We start from the raw sequence: 16,471 nt of genomic DNA, 5'->3' as shown, positions 1-16,471 counted from the left end.
TAACAGATCCTCATAGGTACATACACTGGAGGTTACATTATTTCTAAAAAAAAAATTGATCCAGATTTGATGTATTTTTTGTAAGAGGTCACCATGTCACTAGAACATTGGGGGACAGTTTCTAAGAACAATGCAGTCTGTACTATGTGCAGTCTGCCTGTGTATAGTGCAGGGGGGCGCCAGATTTAGGATTTATGGCGCACCTTCTGCATGAATCTTGCACCCCCTGCACTGCCCCAATTTTTTTTGGTGCACCTTTAAAATGGGGCGTGCAACACATTTCTGATGGACTTTGCATGTTACCTATGGCGCACAGTCTGACTGAGCACCGGAACGCCCCTTTCAGTGCAGAAATTTGTATCGCAGACACTTCCTAAATACCTGTGCAAGCAGTTTGCACTAGAAAGAACGTGCAAAGTCCGACAGAAAACTAGCGCAAAGCCCTTAGTAATGTGCCCCCGTTGTTTTACAAAATGGCAAAGTATATCAACATAAAACCTTTATTTTGCAAAAAAAACCCTGCGATCTTTATTAGAGAACAGAAATGACTGAAGCACATAGAAAGGTTCTAACTACATTTTCTGAAGCAGGGGTGAACCTAAACTTACTTCTGCCTCAGGTGAGCTATAGAATGGCGCCTCCCTCCATCCCTCTCAGTAGTAATATATCAGGTTATTTTTTTTAGCAGGTGACTGTGCCCCTGATTCTGCCCTTAGCTTACTGCAGGTGGTGCTGCCTGAAGCGAGAGGCTCAACTCGCCTCATGGCCTCTTTTCTGAAGGTTTCACCAGTCACCATCAGTAGGGAGTGCACAGGCCTTTACTTTGAATTTCTTCATCGCTCTGCTTTGCTAGGATTTTGGTCCTTTGGTTCTTCCATTCTATTCCATAGATCTGTAACTGTAGAGAGTTTCTTGGCCAGAATTTTGCAGAGGTTTTCTTTTGGGTTTAGATCAGGACTCTAGGCTGTGGCCATTTTGTTGTTTCTATGTTTTCTGTTTCAGCAAACTGATGGCTGATTGATTGAAGAACGCAAGAAAAGAACCACATGTTGTTTAGATATACACTTATATTCACTCAACCATGTATCTGTATGAGAGGTCCAAGTCCTGCTGCAGAAAACATTCACTAAACAACGATACTTCCTCCACCACCTATTACTTACTTTTTTAAACAATTTGGGTTCAGTATATTTTGTCGACAAATATAATGTTTGTCAACAAACCCAAATAAATTCTCCTCTGTCCTTGCACAACGTGCTCCTCAGCAGAGGGGAATTTAGCTTTTTGATTCTTTTTGCTAAGGAGAGGTTTGGTCAATGCGGAGTGGGTGTTAGGAAAACCCACGCCTGGAATACTGTACACAAAAAGAATTACAACGCAAGTCTAGGTGGTACGGACAGAAAACTGAAGTGTGAGGGTTAGGACAGTATTCAGACAGAGGGAAAAAACAGGACGAACAACGATGAAACAAAGGGGGTAAGACGGCAAAGAAAACTAAAGCAGATGCAAGAAAAGAGAACTAAAGATGAACAGACACAGAACATAGAAGAGTGAGCAGAACCGCCGGGTCACACCGGAGAGTACATCAAGGTCAAAAACAATACAATACTGGGGAGAAGCAAACAACGCTAAGGGAGCACAGGAGACCAGGAATCCAGCTAGGTTGTGAGTTCCAGAAGGACAAACACTGGCACAGCTGGAAGGTCCAGATCCAATTTATGCAGCCTGAGATCTGCCCCCAGAATCCCATAGGAGCAGGAACTCAGGCTGATTCAGAAGACAGACAGCATTAACTTCCCTAAAGCGCATGCGTCCTGGATGCCCACTGCACCGAGCGTGCAGCAGGGATAACTCGCTGCAGACAGGAGGCAGAGTTAGTGCAGAAACGCGGGTGAGACCGCTAGCATTGTCAGCACGAAGGGTGGAAGGACCAGCAGACACGGTGTCCCTTCCAGCGGATCTGACAGTGGGCTTTCAGTCCATATGCTTTTAAATGTCAAGATACTGTATGAAGATACAGATCCTTACCCTGTTCAGTGAGGAACTGGCGAGAAATTACAGCTGCAGTGTTAAAACGATTACCAATGGAGATTCTCTGCATTATTCTGTCCTCTCTTGTATTTGTCTTTTGAGGGTAACCAGCCTTCTTGGGGGACTTAAATGATTTGTGATGCTGTAAAGATGCAATATTATAGAAATCAAAGACCTGGAACGACCAACTTTGGCCTTCATCTAGGCTGCCTACTGCCAGAGAGTTTCAGTTACAAAGTTTGGCTAGCAGGTGATTTAAGGGAATTAGCGCCAGGTGCCATAATAACATAACATAATAACTAGCATGTTCTCTGATTTTGACAAAAAATTTGTTCCTTTTTAGTTATCTTAATTTCATTTTTATTCTGTTCTTAAGAATATATATGTAATGCACAATTCTCACACTGCTTCCACCTCCTGCTCCCAGTCAAGAGCAGGAGGCAGGATCAGCTTTGTGCTACCTCCATACATGATTCTCATCTTAAGCATGGCATGTGAGGTAGCTCCACCCCTAGGCTGGTCCCGCCCATATAATCCGAGCCAGCACATAACTGGAAGAAGAGGAAGCAGGCCTGCTGCAGGGGAATGAGAGAAAAGTAAGTATTTGTTTAATGCTCTGAACCAAGAGGAGGACAGGGGCCACAATATAAGGGGATGAGGAGAGAGGGCACCATATGAGGGAGATAAAAGACCTGGGCCAAAATATAAGGGGAATGGAGGCAGGATTGGCTCCAGATTTCAGTAAGCCTCTGGGCGACAGAGCCTCAGTAGGCCTCTTTGCAGTGAACTGACATGGCGGCATTAAGAATTAAATTTGAACTAGTCTCCCGTTCCCTAAAATATTCCCTAGTTTATCATCCCAAACAGCCCCTCATGGTTATTTTATATAAAGCCTCCTCACCCACTATGGATTCCTTATGTACAGCCTTATGTCGGCCCCCCAGCAGCTCTGGACCCCAGCACTTGCCTGGGTATGCCCAGTGCTGGCACCGGCCCTAAATGGAGGACAGAGGGCCACAATATATGTGGGATAGTGGACAGAGGTCAAGATATGAAGGGGGGCAGGAGTACAGAAATATAGGGTATTATAAGTATGGGGAGAAAAATGAAAGTAGGGAACCAAAAGTAAATGGAGGATAAAATTAAAGTCGTGTATTATATGTTGCTGAGTTGCATTAGGGGTCATTATTTGGGTTGGCCACAGGAAGGGGGCATAATACTATGTGGTGGCCATTAAGGTTGATATCATACTATGCTTGAGGGCGAGACAGGGGAAAGGGCAATGGTCATGGCTTAGGAAGAGAGTAGTGTCTTTTTGTCCCTCTTTTTCTAGCCCATATGTTAGGAGGTATGGTAATGTCCCGCAGGATGGGTCAACACTAAATTTAGTTCCAGTTAGTTTTTAAGTGTGTTATAGGGCATGGGCTATTTAGAGAGCTTGTGCCAGCTTATGTATGTTAGGATACAGAACAATATATATATATATATATATATATATATATATATATATATATATGTATTTGCTTTCTTCTTCGGTTAGAGGAACATGGTTGTACTTATTCTGACTATTACATGACTATTTGGCTCACCCGCATCGGATCCTGTACGTAGCAGCTGGGTGGAGAAGAAATGGGGAGTGAACGCTTTGTACTGTAATTTGTGCTGCCAGATCACAGGCACAATTACGGTTGTGTGAATGGTGCCTTTGCTGATCTTGAGGTGAAGACCTGTGCCCTGCGGGTGTGAAACATACAAAAGTAACCAGAGATACTATAAGGAGCCAGAAAGACCCAGCACTCTGAGCAGCCATAAAGGGGAGTACTCTGACTCCACTCTGGGACCTGGCCAAAAAGGTACCCGTGCCCTGGAGTCCCAAATTTTGTTAAAATACTGTTTTAATGCACTAAATATCTAATCATTTTAAAAATCTAGAATATTGGGGAGATTACAATTTCTTTACAGCCTACGGCCGATCATAGTCTTATGTAGTTCTCATCCTCATCTAATATGCATACCGATCATCACTATATATAGTATAGAATCATAGTCACTGTGACATCATGCGGTGTGGTCAGGTGTTGCTTCCTGTATCAGGTGTCACAGGATGACCAGAGGGGGCGCCCTGCTCCACCAGTGACATTAATAACTAGTAACTGATTAAAGGGGTTGTCCACTTTCAGCAAATAATTGACATTGTTTGTGTAAGGCAAAGTTATTCAAATTTCCAATATACTGTATGTATCAATTCCTCCAATTTTTCTAGATCACTACTTGCTGCCCTTCTATAGAAAACTTTTATATTTACCTCCAGTGGTTCTGTCCCTGGTCATGTAATGACTCTCTGTGATGTAATGGCTCATGTACCATCACAAGACCATGGATAGTATTCTATCCAGTGAAAATAAAAATAGAAGCTTTCTATAGCAGAACAGCAAGCAGAGATCTAGAAATCCGTGAGGAATTGATACATAAAATAGCCTAACAATCTAAATGTTAAAATAATACAGTCCTAAAACTAAACTTACACTACAGGAACCAATTACTGTATAGATAAAGTACCAGAACCAAGATTACTTAATAGATAGAGTACTGGAACCAAGAGTACAACATAGATAAAGTACCAGAATCAAGATTACAACATAAATAGAGTACCGTAACCAAAAGTACTGCATAGATACATTACCAGAATCAAGATTAGATAGAGTACCGGAACTAAACTTACTACTTAGATATAACCAACATTGCTAGATAGGTACAGTACCAGTGCAATGTAGCTCCAGCACCAGCCAGCCCCAAGTTTACAGCCAGCCAGCCCTTGCCCCATAGTATATATCCAAACCCCCAGTATACAGCCAGCCAGTCCATGTCCCTAGTATATAGCCAGCCCCCAGTATATAGCCAGCCAGCCCATGCCACCTTTTATATATCCAGCCAGCCCATGCCTCCTAGTGTATAGTCAGTCAGCCCATACCCCCTAGTATATAGTCTGCCAGCACATGCCCCCTAGTATATAGCCTGTCAGCCCATACCCCATAATATATAGCCAGCAGCCATGTCCCCTAGTATATAGCCTGCCAGCCCATGCCCCGTAATATATAGCAAGCAGCCATGTCCCCTAGTATATAGCCTGCGAGGCCAGCCCATGCTCTCTAGTATATAGCCAGCCCGCAGTATGCCTAGCACTTAAAAAATAAAGGACCTGCAGAGCCGTGGGAAAGGTGAAAACTTACCATTTTTTCATGTTGGAGCAGTACATGAATAGTGTAAATTAGCTCATAACCACAAAACCAAATGTACTGTTACTGGTACTTCATTCATAACATTCCAGCCACTATGTAAGTCCAAGGAGACCCGACATGTCGCCAACGAGGTCTCATGGTTAGCTATTAAAATGCAAAACAAAACTTTTTTTTTTACTTGAGTATAAGCCGCACATTTTTTGTGCTGAAAAACTTGCCTTATACTCGAGTATATATGTGTAACGCTGACAACGGGTTCCGCCACTGATCGCATTCCCAGAAACAGTTTTGTGACTTTTTCATGCCAAAATGTTGGAATGCAACAATAATAACAAAACTGCACCAAAATTTTATCCCAAAATATAGTTTACTAATAGCAATAAGCTTAGTCTAAACCTTGCATACATTAGATGCATCTATAAGTTTGATGGTGCACAGAGGAGCATCACAAATCTGTCCTATGCCCCCCGAATATATCCCCCTTAGGTTACTCTCCTGCTTCAGCCCTATGTGGGTATACTACTATTTGATGGACATCATTCTGTACAGGGAATGCCAAGGCTCCACATTAGACATTATAGTAACTTATATAAGCAAATCCTTGGAATTCACATCAGGCAAGATGTTATAAAACCAGCTGTCGCAATGTAGTTGTGAAGTGATATTTGTTGCACAAGAGCTGACACTTGACATGACGCCTCTATGGCGAGCCAGCAGCGGTGTCACTTGCAGGTCTCGCTATTTCAATAAAACCACTTATGGAGGTAAGTTTACCTTGGACTCTGTGACAACACTGTGAAGTAGCTCCATAAGTCATTCCCACCAGGCACTTCTGCCCCTCTGTTGTTGCTGGGAACATATGACTACATTTTGTAACATTATAGGGTAACACAACAACCATGGCTGCCAATTTTCTACAGGTCGGGAGACTGTTTCTCATCATGGCTTGTATCAAGCATCATAGGTACCCAATTAATAGTGCAAGCCTTGTTATAAAACTTTCTAAAACAGTATACAGTATCTCATTGAAGAAAGGCAGTGCAAAATACGGATCATTAGCTTCAATGAGGGTTTGGGTTTAAAGGGAACCTGTCAGCAGAAATTGATCTAATAAATCGCTACAATAATATAGTCAAGTACCTTCGGACCTTCCAAATCCTTTTTACTTTCCAGGCTCACTGTTATTTTACCTATTCTAGCTTAAAATGCCTCCTTAGCTGTATATGATGCCCTTATGTCCAGGTACCTGCTCTTTATTACAGCAGAGGGAGCGTTTTGGGGTGGGGAGAGTTTGACATCAGTGCTGAGTTCTCCGCCTCCATGACTTTATACAACCAAAAGTTCATTTCCTGGAGGATGCCTCCACACTGCACCCTGAAAGAAATGCAGCCTTAAAGGATTTAAGATGCCTGAAAATATACTGAAAATGGTTTATTGGGTAAAAGGTTCCCTTTAAGTTACTTTGCACAGAAGTCTATGGAGAGGGAAAGGTTTAGAAGAAGGAGGCAGCTTCAAACAGAGACACAATACTGGTAATGGTGCTTTAAAACAATCCAGAGGAGAAAACTTTATGATTGCTGAGGGTTTGGCCTCTGGAAACCCCATAGTTAAAATAACAGGGGTTCCCATTTCCCCAAAATGATGGAGCTTACACAACCTGATCTTTATTAATTCTCTATAAGAGATATCGGAGCGATGTACGATTTAAGACTCAAGACTCTCATAGGCATTGGCTGGATTAGTAGGTCACATACCCCATTTATTACCCCATCAATTGACATCGACAGCACTACCCCCATTTTAGAGAAGGGGTTAGAACCCCCATATATATAAAGAATGTAATAAGAACTAAACCAAAGGACAATCCATGTAAGGGTTAATGCAGAAGGGGCTGATGCGAGTGTTTGCTGGACACTTCACTGGAGAACTGATTTCTAAATCTGAGAGTCCTTGACATTGTGGTGTAGGAGGTCTCCAGGTGCTGCGTCTAGCGGGGGCTAATGACGATGGAGCCCAAAACACATCCAGCAGACTGGAGGGACAAGGTGAAGATCTTTTACACTGTGTTTTCAGCCTCCATCAACATAATCCATCCTATTGCATTTAGAAACCATTCCCTGGATGGTTCTATCCATGTGGACATCCCTCAGTGGTCTTACATGTTTCTGGACCAAGTTCCAGAACCTGGTGCCAGATTCTGCTTAATATGATGGCTGAAAATTCCTGGACTTTTTCCATCTAAAACTCTAATTTATGATTAATGGATCCCCACTGTAGTCAACGTTGGATGCACTTTATTTGAGTTGTTGATCTCACTTATAAAAGTCAAAGATGTCAGCACTGCAGATAATTCATGCAGAGGAATTCAGTGGGCAGTCTTTCAATCAATAAGTAGGACCACCCACTGGACCCCTAAGCATAGATTTTTAAAATCTATAAAATAGATTTTATAAAAAAGAAGTTTTCAAATTCAATTCAAGAGTATAAATCCATGTACTGAGCTCCTCCTTCTCTCGCTATCCCTACCACCCACTGATAGAACTGTTAACTATATATGATGGATATTATGAAGATATAAGTAAGACCAGTCAGCAAACAGGGTACACAGTGCGCCCCCCACATGCAGCATGCACCAATTTTACTTGGATCTTTCCATAAGAAGTACATTGCACTGGATCCTCCATAGATAGACCTAAGAGTAGGGGTGGTGCATTCAGTCTGGGAGTGCCATAGGATCGCTCACTCCTCCTGTCCAGGTATATAGGGTGGGCAGTTAAGGGGCACTGCCCATTACATCTAACCATGGAAGGACCACGCCTGAGCCTGGTATGTCTCCTCTGTGTCATCGCAGGTGAGTGTCTCATAGGATTTAGAGGATATTATATCTGTATTTGCTGTTTCAATACAAGTTTTAAAACAAGTCTCAAAACAGAGAGACTTGTCTCTATTGTCTTTCATAATGGGAATCACTTTTTTTTCTATTCTATTCTATTTCCTCCAACAATAATGTTCAAAGTAAGAATTCATTTTTGGGGGTATTTTGGAGCTTACCACTTCTCCCCCAATATATAATATCAGGGAAAAGAAGGACTTGTTGATCTTTTATTGAAATCCAGATGAGCATAAACCAGACCAGATGGCTACCATGAACTACTACCCAGGACTCTCTCATTTACATGCAGGTTCGGATGAGCATGTGCTCCCAAAAGGGGGCCGCCAACAATAAAAATGGATTATTTATTTAATTGATTTAGTTGGGTCCCTGTTGATATTTGCAGAAATAACTATCCATGATCCCCTTCATTCTCAGAATTAGTGCAGGACCCAAAGGTGCATTTGCAAACCCCTTCTTGTTACATATATTGTGACCATTACTTTGTCACACACTTTTATTGTACTTACAACAAGCACCCATAAAAGTGTCAGCTATAAGCTCTAATAACAGCCCCAGCGCCTCCAAATAATGACAGCCATAGAGCTACCATATAGTACCAGGCACTGAACCCCAATATAGATACAGAGCCCCTAGTACCATCCATACTGCTGCAAGAACTGCATATTCTCCCATTAACTAAAGTGTCAGAACCTTCTCTATTACTACAAATTAGAACTTTATGCTTCATGTCCAAAAAGCGTTGGATTTGGATTTACATACATACTTAGGATTTTAATTATTTGATATAATGGATAATGTTTTAAAGGAAACCTACCACTACAGATCTACCTATTAAGGTAGATCTGGTGGTAGGTGCATCTAACGTATGTAAGGATAGCCCTTTTTAGGGCTAATCTTTTATTCCCCTCTATCTTTGCTAATTTTTAATCAGGGTAAATTGCTAATTTTCTAAAGAGGCTACTGGGGCGTGGAGTAGCTTCGCCGTGTAGCCTCAGCTTCGGCGCATGGAGTAGCCGGAGCTGAGGCTAGGAGGATCAAAGAGGCTACTGGGGCGTGGAGTAGCCGCACCGTGTAGCCTCAGCTCTGGCTACTCCACACCCCAGTAGCCTCTTTAGAAAATTTGCATATTACCCTAATTTAAGATTAGCAAAGACAGAGGGGAGTAAAGGATTAGCCCTAAATACTTTTCCTGGATAATATATGGATTCTGGTGACATATTAATCAAAGATAAACTTAGCAAAGTAACAACATGCTGATAGTTTTGCGGTCCAAAACTATCCAACAGGATACCTTTAATATTACACATTGATGATATCAGGCTCCCTTGCCATTGCTTTTACACTTCAGCATGGAAGGGGGGCACATACTTCTTCCAACCGCTGCAAACGTCCCAATCATATAGTCTTCATTTTCCATGCTTACACATTGACCCACATTTCTCTCCACAGCTGCGTCTTCCAAAGTCCTGGTAAATAATAAATGTGCCCAGGGTCCGGAGTTCTGGTGTCAGGATCTGGAGACGGCTTCTGAATGTGGGGCAGTGGATCACTGTAAGCAGAATGTATGGAAGGAAGATCTGGTAAGTCACCAATGGAGAGACTGATCCATTAATATGACCCATAGGAGACGGATATATGTATAATGTTGTTCATAATCAGTGGTGTAACTAGAAGCTGATGGGCCCCAGTGCAAAGACTGTGCCAGGCCCCCGACTATAATGTATGGTTTATAGTAATAGTCTTCTCATATGGGAAAGTGACACCATAAAGGCCCCCTTAACCTCTTGGGCCCGGGTGCGACCGCAACCTCTGCACCCCCTCAAGTTACGCCCCTGGTCATAATGTATATACAACATGTGATGTACCTGGACATTTTATTGCTCTTTGAGTTTAATAGAGGGAAATGTCTCACCACGAGAAGATCTAGCAGAGGTATGGTGCTTAATATAGTGAGCACCAAATGTATTAAGAGGTGTATTCTTCTCCTGGCTATGAGTCTGTGTGGGAATTGAATGCTAGTTTCTGAAGTAGACAAGATCACCATGTGTGAAACCAAACCCCACGTCCAACCAAGTTTTTTGAAATCTTATGTTGAGCCGACATAATAGCATAAAGTGGCACATTTAGATAAATTCTATCCATATGAATATTTGTAACTCACAGCTAAAGGTCTCGGTCACAGAGCCGTGAATGTGCCGAATGCCCGAGCCACTTGATATATATATATATATGTGTGTGTGAACAGACTGGCCGCAAACCACAGCGCACCCACAATGTGCACACGGTCATGTGGATGAGGCCTAAATCTGTTGGCACGTTTACATCCATGAGACACAATGGGGCAGATTTATCAAGCCGCCTAAGAGTAAGAATGTGCTTAGTTGCGCATGGCAACCAATTACAGCTCAGCTTTCATTTTACCAGTGATCATGAATATTATAAAAGGGGAGCTGTAATTGCACATTCTTACTCGTAGGCAGCTTGATAAATCTACCCAATTATCCCTAACACCTTCATAGTACCTTGGTGATGATAAGCCATAGGTTTTGGTGTGTCTTGGTCCTCCAGAGCCTATAGAGATCTGAGATGTAGATGTTTGACAATTCCTCTCATCATACTCATGTGTCAACCATGTCTCTTCCTCTGCACAGGACACGCTGTGTTTGCAGTGTAAGCAGATCGTCACAATCCTCATTGGCATGGCCAAGTCCTCCCAGATCCAGGTAATATAGAAGGCTTTCACCTTTCTGGACTATCACTGTTCCTGTATGAGGATCAATGCTGACAAATGTAATGGCATGTTTGGGGTAATTGTATTGTATTTAACCAATGAAATGTAAATGTAAAATGTAAATGTAAATAGCTAGTTTTGCACCGGCACCTTCATTAATCATGTGAATGAGAAATCTGTAACTTATCCCTTATCCACAGGATAATTAACAATTGTGGGGCAACTGACAGTTAAACTAGTCCATACTAACTAATCATATATTTGAAAACTGCTATTATACAGAAATACAACTATCCCCATATTGTTATTCCCCATGCCTTAAAAGTTCCATATTCCGCTTTAAGATTGACTCACCATCCATGCATATTCATCTCAGTCTCACCTCCAGCTTCCTGATTGACAAGGCACCTGCTTTCTCTTCAGCTGAGCTAACTCGGCCCTACTACATCATTCACATACTGGCTATGTCACTCACTGAAGAGAATTCCTGAGGGAGGGGTGAATGAGGGGTTTGAGAAAGAGACACTGGCTGTATGTGGCTAGCTAAAGAGAATTCAACTCACCCCTTCCTCTTCTCTTCAGTAAGGGAAAATGGAGGAGCCACTGAGAAGGAAGGACATGAAAATGTGAGACACAGCTCAGAAAAAATACAATGATCGGGCTCACATGGGGTCATTTCCATAGATTGTGATTCAGCTTTACAAACGCACTATGGAATGTTTAGAGCATGGAAAGAAACAATACAGGGATAGTTATATTGTACTGTAAATTTAGTTCATATGGGTTATTTTAAGTGCCAGGTTCCCTTTAAAGGTGAAAGGATACTCTTGTTTCCTATGATATTAAAACACCATGAACTATAACAGGGAGCTGGAGTATTCTCTTCCATTCTTATGAAATGTTTTCTGTTTCCAGTCTCCTATCAAGAAGTTTCTACACGATCAATGTTCCCGAATTCCCCCCTTTCAAGCGGAGTGTATGAGGATGGTGGATGAGTATGAAGGGGTGCTGATGAGTGTCCTAGAGAGCAAGTTTGTAAGTACCAGACACTCCATAATGTATCATAGTAAACACAGTACTATACATTTATCACTATTAACAATGTGCATCAATGGGAAAAGTAGACATTGCCTATAGACACCCCGGGGGTAGGGGCTTGTCTGAATTTTCATCATAGTGGAAACCAGAAGAGGAAACTGAGGAATGGTGGCAGGGGACAGTAGTGGTTGTCAATGACCGACTTGGTGGGAAGAGTCTGTGCCATCTTTAGACTTGTGTCTATAGGCTCCTGATATAATTTACCATTAATATCCATTGTGTTACAGAATCCTACTTCAGTCTGCACCAAAATAAAACTATGCAGCTCCGATGAAGCGCTGCATTGGAACCCTGAAGTGTTTGATGAATCGATGTTAGAAAATATCTTACCTCTCATCCGGGAGACTGTTCAGACCCTACATGCTAAAGCCACGCAGGTAAGAGAAGGTTTAGTAGCTGACATCACCATACACACGCATGCGCCTCTCAGACAAGTGTGCATGCACTCTGACTATTGATGGGGAAGAAACTGCTTCTCTCTGACCACGAGAATACAAGGATCTGGAAACCTAACAGCTTGTTTCTTCCATCTACAATAGGTGCCCCAGGCACCGTGACCGTGGTAATCTTCTTATATTTGTTATCCATGTCCTCCTTCCATCTACAATTCATATTCCCCTCTGTGCTGTAGCTTCACAGGCTGTTACACTGCGCAGGAGCACTTCCCCCTTCCATCTGTGTGCTGAAACTTCCTCTGCTGCAGTGAGATTATATCAGGCAGAGGGAGGGGAAAAGTGCTGATCGGAGACAGTGTAACAGTCTGTGAAGCTAAGCATGGACATTTACATCATTTTTAAAAGTTGATTTTAGGAGGAAGGAAGCCATGGAAAACAAAGATTAGATAAGATTACTACAGTTATGGCACCTGGATCTAAGTAAGTGGCTCTGGTTTATCATGATGGATTTTAATTGTAGATTAAAGGGGTTTCCCATCCCCAGAATATTAACAATGGAGCGGTTCTAGAGAAGGATTACCTACCTCTCCTAGATTTTACTGTCCACATGAAATGCGTCCCCATTTCCTGACACATTTTAAATGCTGTAATATACCTATCCAGCCAATTGATCGGATCAGGGACCTTCTTGGCCAATGATTGGCTGGATTGGCATATCATAGCATTTGCTATGTGTCAGGAAACTGAGATCTTGGGGACCAAACATCCCCTTTAATACATCTGACTTTGAATCAACTATAGTAATGATATGGGAGAACACGGGATTGTCCAGAGGTTGAAAATATTAAAAAAACTTAAACTTAAAAAACAAACAGCTCCTCTCCTGGCCATGTGTGGTATTGCACCTCAGCTGACTACAGATGAATGGAGCTTAGCTGCAATACCACACACTACTCCTAGTCATGTGTGGCACTGTTTTTGTAAGCAAGGAGTCAGATATTACAACCTCCAGACAAACAATTTAACTTCTCTGTCACAGTCAAGGTCCACTATCACAATATGCAAAAGAAAAGGGAATAAATCACATTGGCATCATGCCCGTTCCCGCAGTATAATCCTTTGTTTTACAGGAAATAAAGGGGGAATGGCCGATCCCAATGCCCCTGTGCTGGATGTGTAAATCATTTGTGGGAAAATTTGAAGCAGCGATCCCAAAGGTAAAATAAATCTCCCTTCTGCCCACTACTCTTCCCTACATACCCGCATGTACATACCCACATGTACATACCCACATGTTTCATGTCCACAGCAAGCCATTGCAAAAGGAGCCGCAGCGCTGTGCCGCGCTCTGCCATTGAAAATAGCCGGAGTATGCCAGTGCATTATGGAGAAGTATACGATTATTATACTGGACACCATACTGGGAAAACTGGGACCAAAACTGGTGTGTGGTCTGTTATTCATGTGCGTTTCAGAGGAAAACTGTGCACCAGGTGAGTGTGGGTGCACCTGTCATGGTGTGGCCTTTAGGTAGAGGTAATCCATATCACGTAATAATATCTGTCCAATACCTCAGTATGAAGAATACCTGTACTTTAAGATAATCTACCTTTCCTTCTCCTCAGAGATGATGCCAGTGTTGGAATACGATACGACCTGTGACACTTGTCAGGCCATCACCGCCATCGTGAAGAGTACAAGCGCTAATAGGACTCAGGAGGACATCAAGGTGGCCCTCTCCAAAGTGTGCACCTCCGCAAAGGACTGGAAGGAGGTTAGAAAGCTTCTAGATAGCAGTGATCAATCATAGAGATCATAGCTCAATCCACAAAAATAGTGCCACCTAGTGTTCATATTTCAAAGCAAAACATCAACCTAGTAAATACTTATATGTTATCCATTATATATTAATGTGCACAATTGCCTTACTGTACATATTTTTCCTCTGTTCTTAGTGTTATGAATTCATACAAGAACATGAAGCTGAATTAACTGATCTTCTCCTGAAACCTTGGGACCATAAGATCACCTGCCAGGTATGTGACACGCACACTCTGGATCTACCGTGCCTACGGAAAGTATTCAGACCCCTTTAAATTTTTCACAATTTGTTTTATTGCAACCAATTGGTAAAAAGTTAATGTTTTTGCTCATTAAAGGGGTTATCCTAGTTTAGGAATAATTTAGGGCCGGGAGGGCTATTTAAAAAAAATAATTGTATACTTACCTCCTCCGGTGCTGCTGATGTCCCGCCCCACAGTCCATCTGATCTGTGCGCCGGTTTGTTTACAAGGGAGCACAGGGAACTTCCGGACGGCCATAAGCTCCCATCCGACACCATCTCCCAGCGCTTACAACGCTGAGAGACAGGGACTGATGGGAGGAGCCGGCCACAAGCTCCCTGTGCGCGGCTTCGGTGGCCCTGTAAACAAACAGGAGCACGGATCAGACGGACCGCGGCGTGGGGCATCAGCGGCGCCGGGGGAGGTAAGTACAAGTTTGTTATTTTTAAATAGCCCGGCCCTAAGTAATTTCTTAAACCCGGATAACCCCTTTAATGTGCACTCTGCCCGAATCTTGACAGAAAAAAACTGAAATGTAGATATTTTGCTAATGTATTAAACAAGAAAAAATGAAATATCACCTAGTCATTAATATTCAGACCCTCTGCTGTGATACTCATATTTAACTCATATGCTGTCCATTTCCTTCATGAGATGGTTCTTCTCCTTCATTGGAGTCCAGTTGTGTTTAATTAAATTAATAGGACTTGATAAGGTACACGCCCGTCTGTATAAGACCTCACAGCTCACCACTCCTGACCGGCCCAGCCAGAGCCTGTTTTTTCTGTTAAGATGGGGGTAGAGTGTACATTAATGAGCAAAAAAATAGTTTATGCAACCAATTGGCTGCATAAAAAAAATGAATAATAAAAAATTTAAAAAAAGAGACAAATTTTAAGGGGTCCAAATATTTTTCATACCCACTGTAGATGATTGAATAGCGATAAATGTTATCTACCATAACCAAATCTGATCTCCTTTACCACAGACACTCGGTGCGTGTCCGGCTACTTCTAAGACCATACATGAGAACACGGCCTGTGCAGATGGACCTTCATATTGGTGCCAAAGCCTGGACAACGCTAAAGAGTGCAAGGTATGGGATTCCCGGGTCTCAGGAACCTTCTGGTGTCCACGTCCAGTAGTAGATTGCATGTCAGATGATTCACTTAGGCCGGCGCCACACAGGGCGCTTTGTCTGCGCTTGCAAACGCAGACAAAGTCGCGCCCACCGGGGCGGGCCTCGGCCCAATCGCATCAGCGTTTCTATGGAAACGCCTGCGATCGGGAACGAGCCGCCGGTGTTTCGCATTAAATTAACGCAAAACACCGGCGGCTCGTTCCCGATCGCAGGCGTTTCCATAGAAACGCCGATGCGATCGAGCCGAGGCCCGCCCCGGTGGGCGCGACTTTGTTTGCGTTTGCAAGCGCAGACAAAGCGCCCTGTGTGGCGCCGGCCTTAGGCAGGATCCCTGCAGGACTTGGCAAGAGCCGACATGCTGCAATGTACACATTTCATCCACTTAGTTTCATTATATGCTGCAGGTTTGCACCAAGGCCTCCCGCCTTATCAAATAAAAAGTGGTTAATATCTCATCATTTGGTTAACATAGTTGTCAGAAGTCGGTAATGCCATATCCACATGATAAAGGATCAATGGTGGTCTGAATGCTGGGATGTGATGTGATGGAGCAGCAGGTTGAGCATGCACCTCCACCATATGTCCTCGCTAAGTGACTGCCAGGAATAAAGAGAGTAAAATGGCGCATGCTTCCCCCGCTGGGATTCTCATGATCACTCAGGAAAACTCCTTACAATGAATATGCAAGGTAATAAATCTCCATTTTATTTTCCAGGCCATTGGACATTGTCTGGCGCATGTTTGGCACTGAGGTCTCTCCTGCTGTCTACCATGTTACCCCAATCCTTTGTGAAGATGCTGCTGCCCTGCCTAAAAACTCAATAAAGTACTGTCTAAAAATATCTGTCTCCTCTCTTATGTTTAATGCCCCCTGCAC

General features: G+C 42.8%; 1 protein-coding gene and 1 long non-coding RNA gene across 3 annotated transcripts; one reads left to right on the top strand and one right to left on the bottom strand.

The window, feature by feature from the left end:
• Nucleotides 1-526: 526 nt before the first annotated feature.
• LOC140125729 (uncharacterized) lies at nt 527-4,045 on the bottom strand. 2 transcript variants are annotated; one of them, XR_011854716.1, is made up of 4 exons: nt 3,981-4,027; nt 3,621-3,765; nt 2,029-2,173; nt 527-1,013 (listed from the first exon to the last, which is right to left on the bottom strand). It is a non-coding gene; the product is annotated as an uncharacterized lncRNA (long non-coding RNA). The 2 variants fall into 2 exon arrangements; XR_011854715.1 differs by having other exon boundaries at nt 3,621-4,045.
• A 3,915-nt stretch (nt 4,046-7,960) lies between these two features.
• Nucleotides 7,961-16,436, top strand: SFTPB (surfactant protein B). The gene is made up of 11 exons (XM_072148987.1): nt 7,961-8,121; nt 9,616-9,746; nt 10,818-10,889; nt 11,813-11,932; nt 12,223-12,372; nt 13,521-13,607; nt 13,700-13,883; nt 14,016-14,164; nt 14,346-14,426; nt 15,442-15,549; nt 16,310-16,436. Exons 1-11 carry the CDS (start codon nt 8,073-8,075, stop codon nt 16,343-16,345), a joined length of 1,167 nt encoding a protein of 388 aa, XP_072005088.1. The 5' UTR covers nt 7,961-8,072; the 3' UTR covers nt 16,346-16,436.
• The last annotated feature ends 35 nt before the right edge of the window (nt 16,437-16,471 follow it).

Source organism: Engystomops pustulosus, chromosome 4, assembly GCF_040894005.1.
Source record: "Engystomops pustulosus chromosome 4, aEngPut4.maternal, whole genome shotgun sequence".
In the NCBI taxonomy this organism is placed as follows: Eukaryota; Metazoa; Chordata; class Amphibia; order Anura; family Leptodactylidae; genus Engystomops; species Engystomops pustulosus.
Note: the sequence above shows the minus strand (reverse complement) of the source record. Positions and strands in the feature narration are given on the sequence as shown.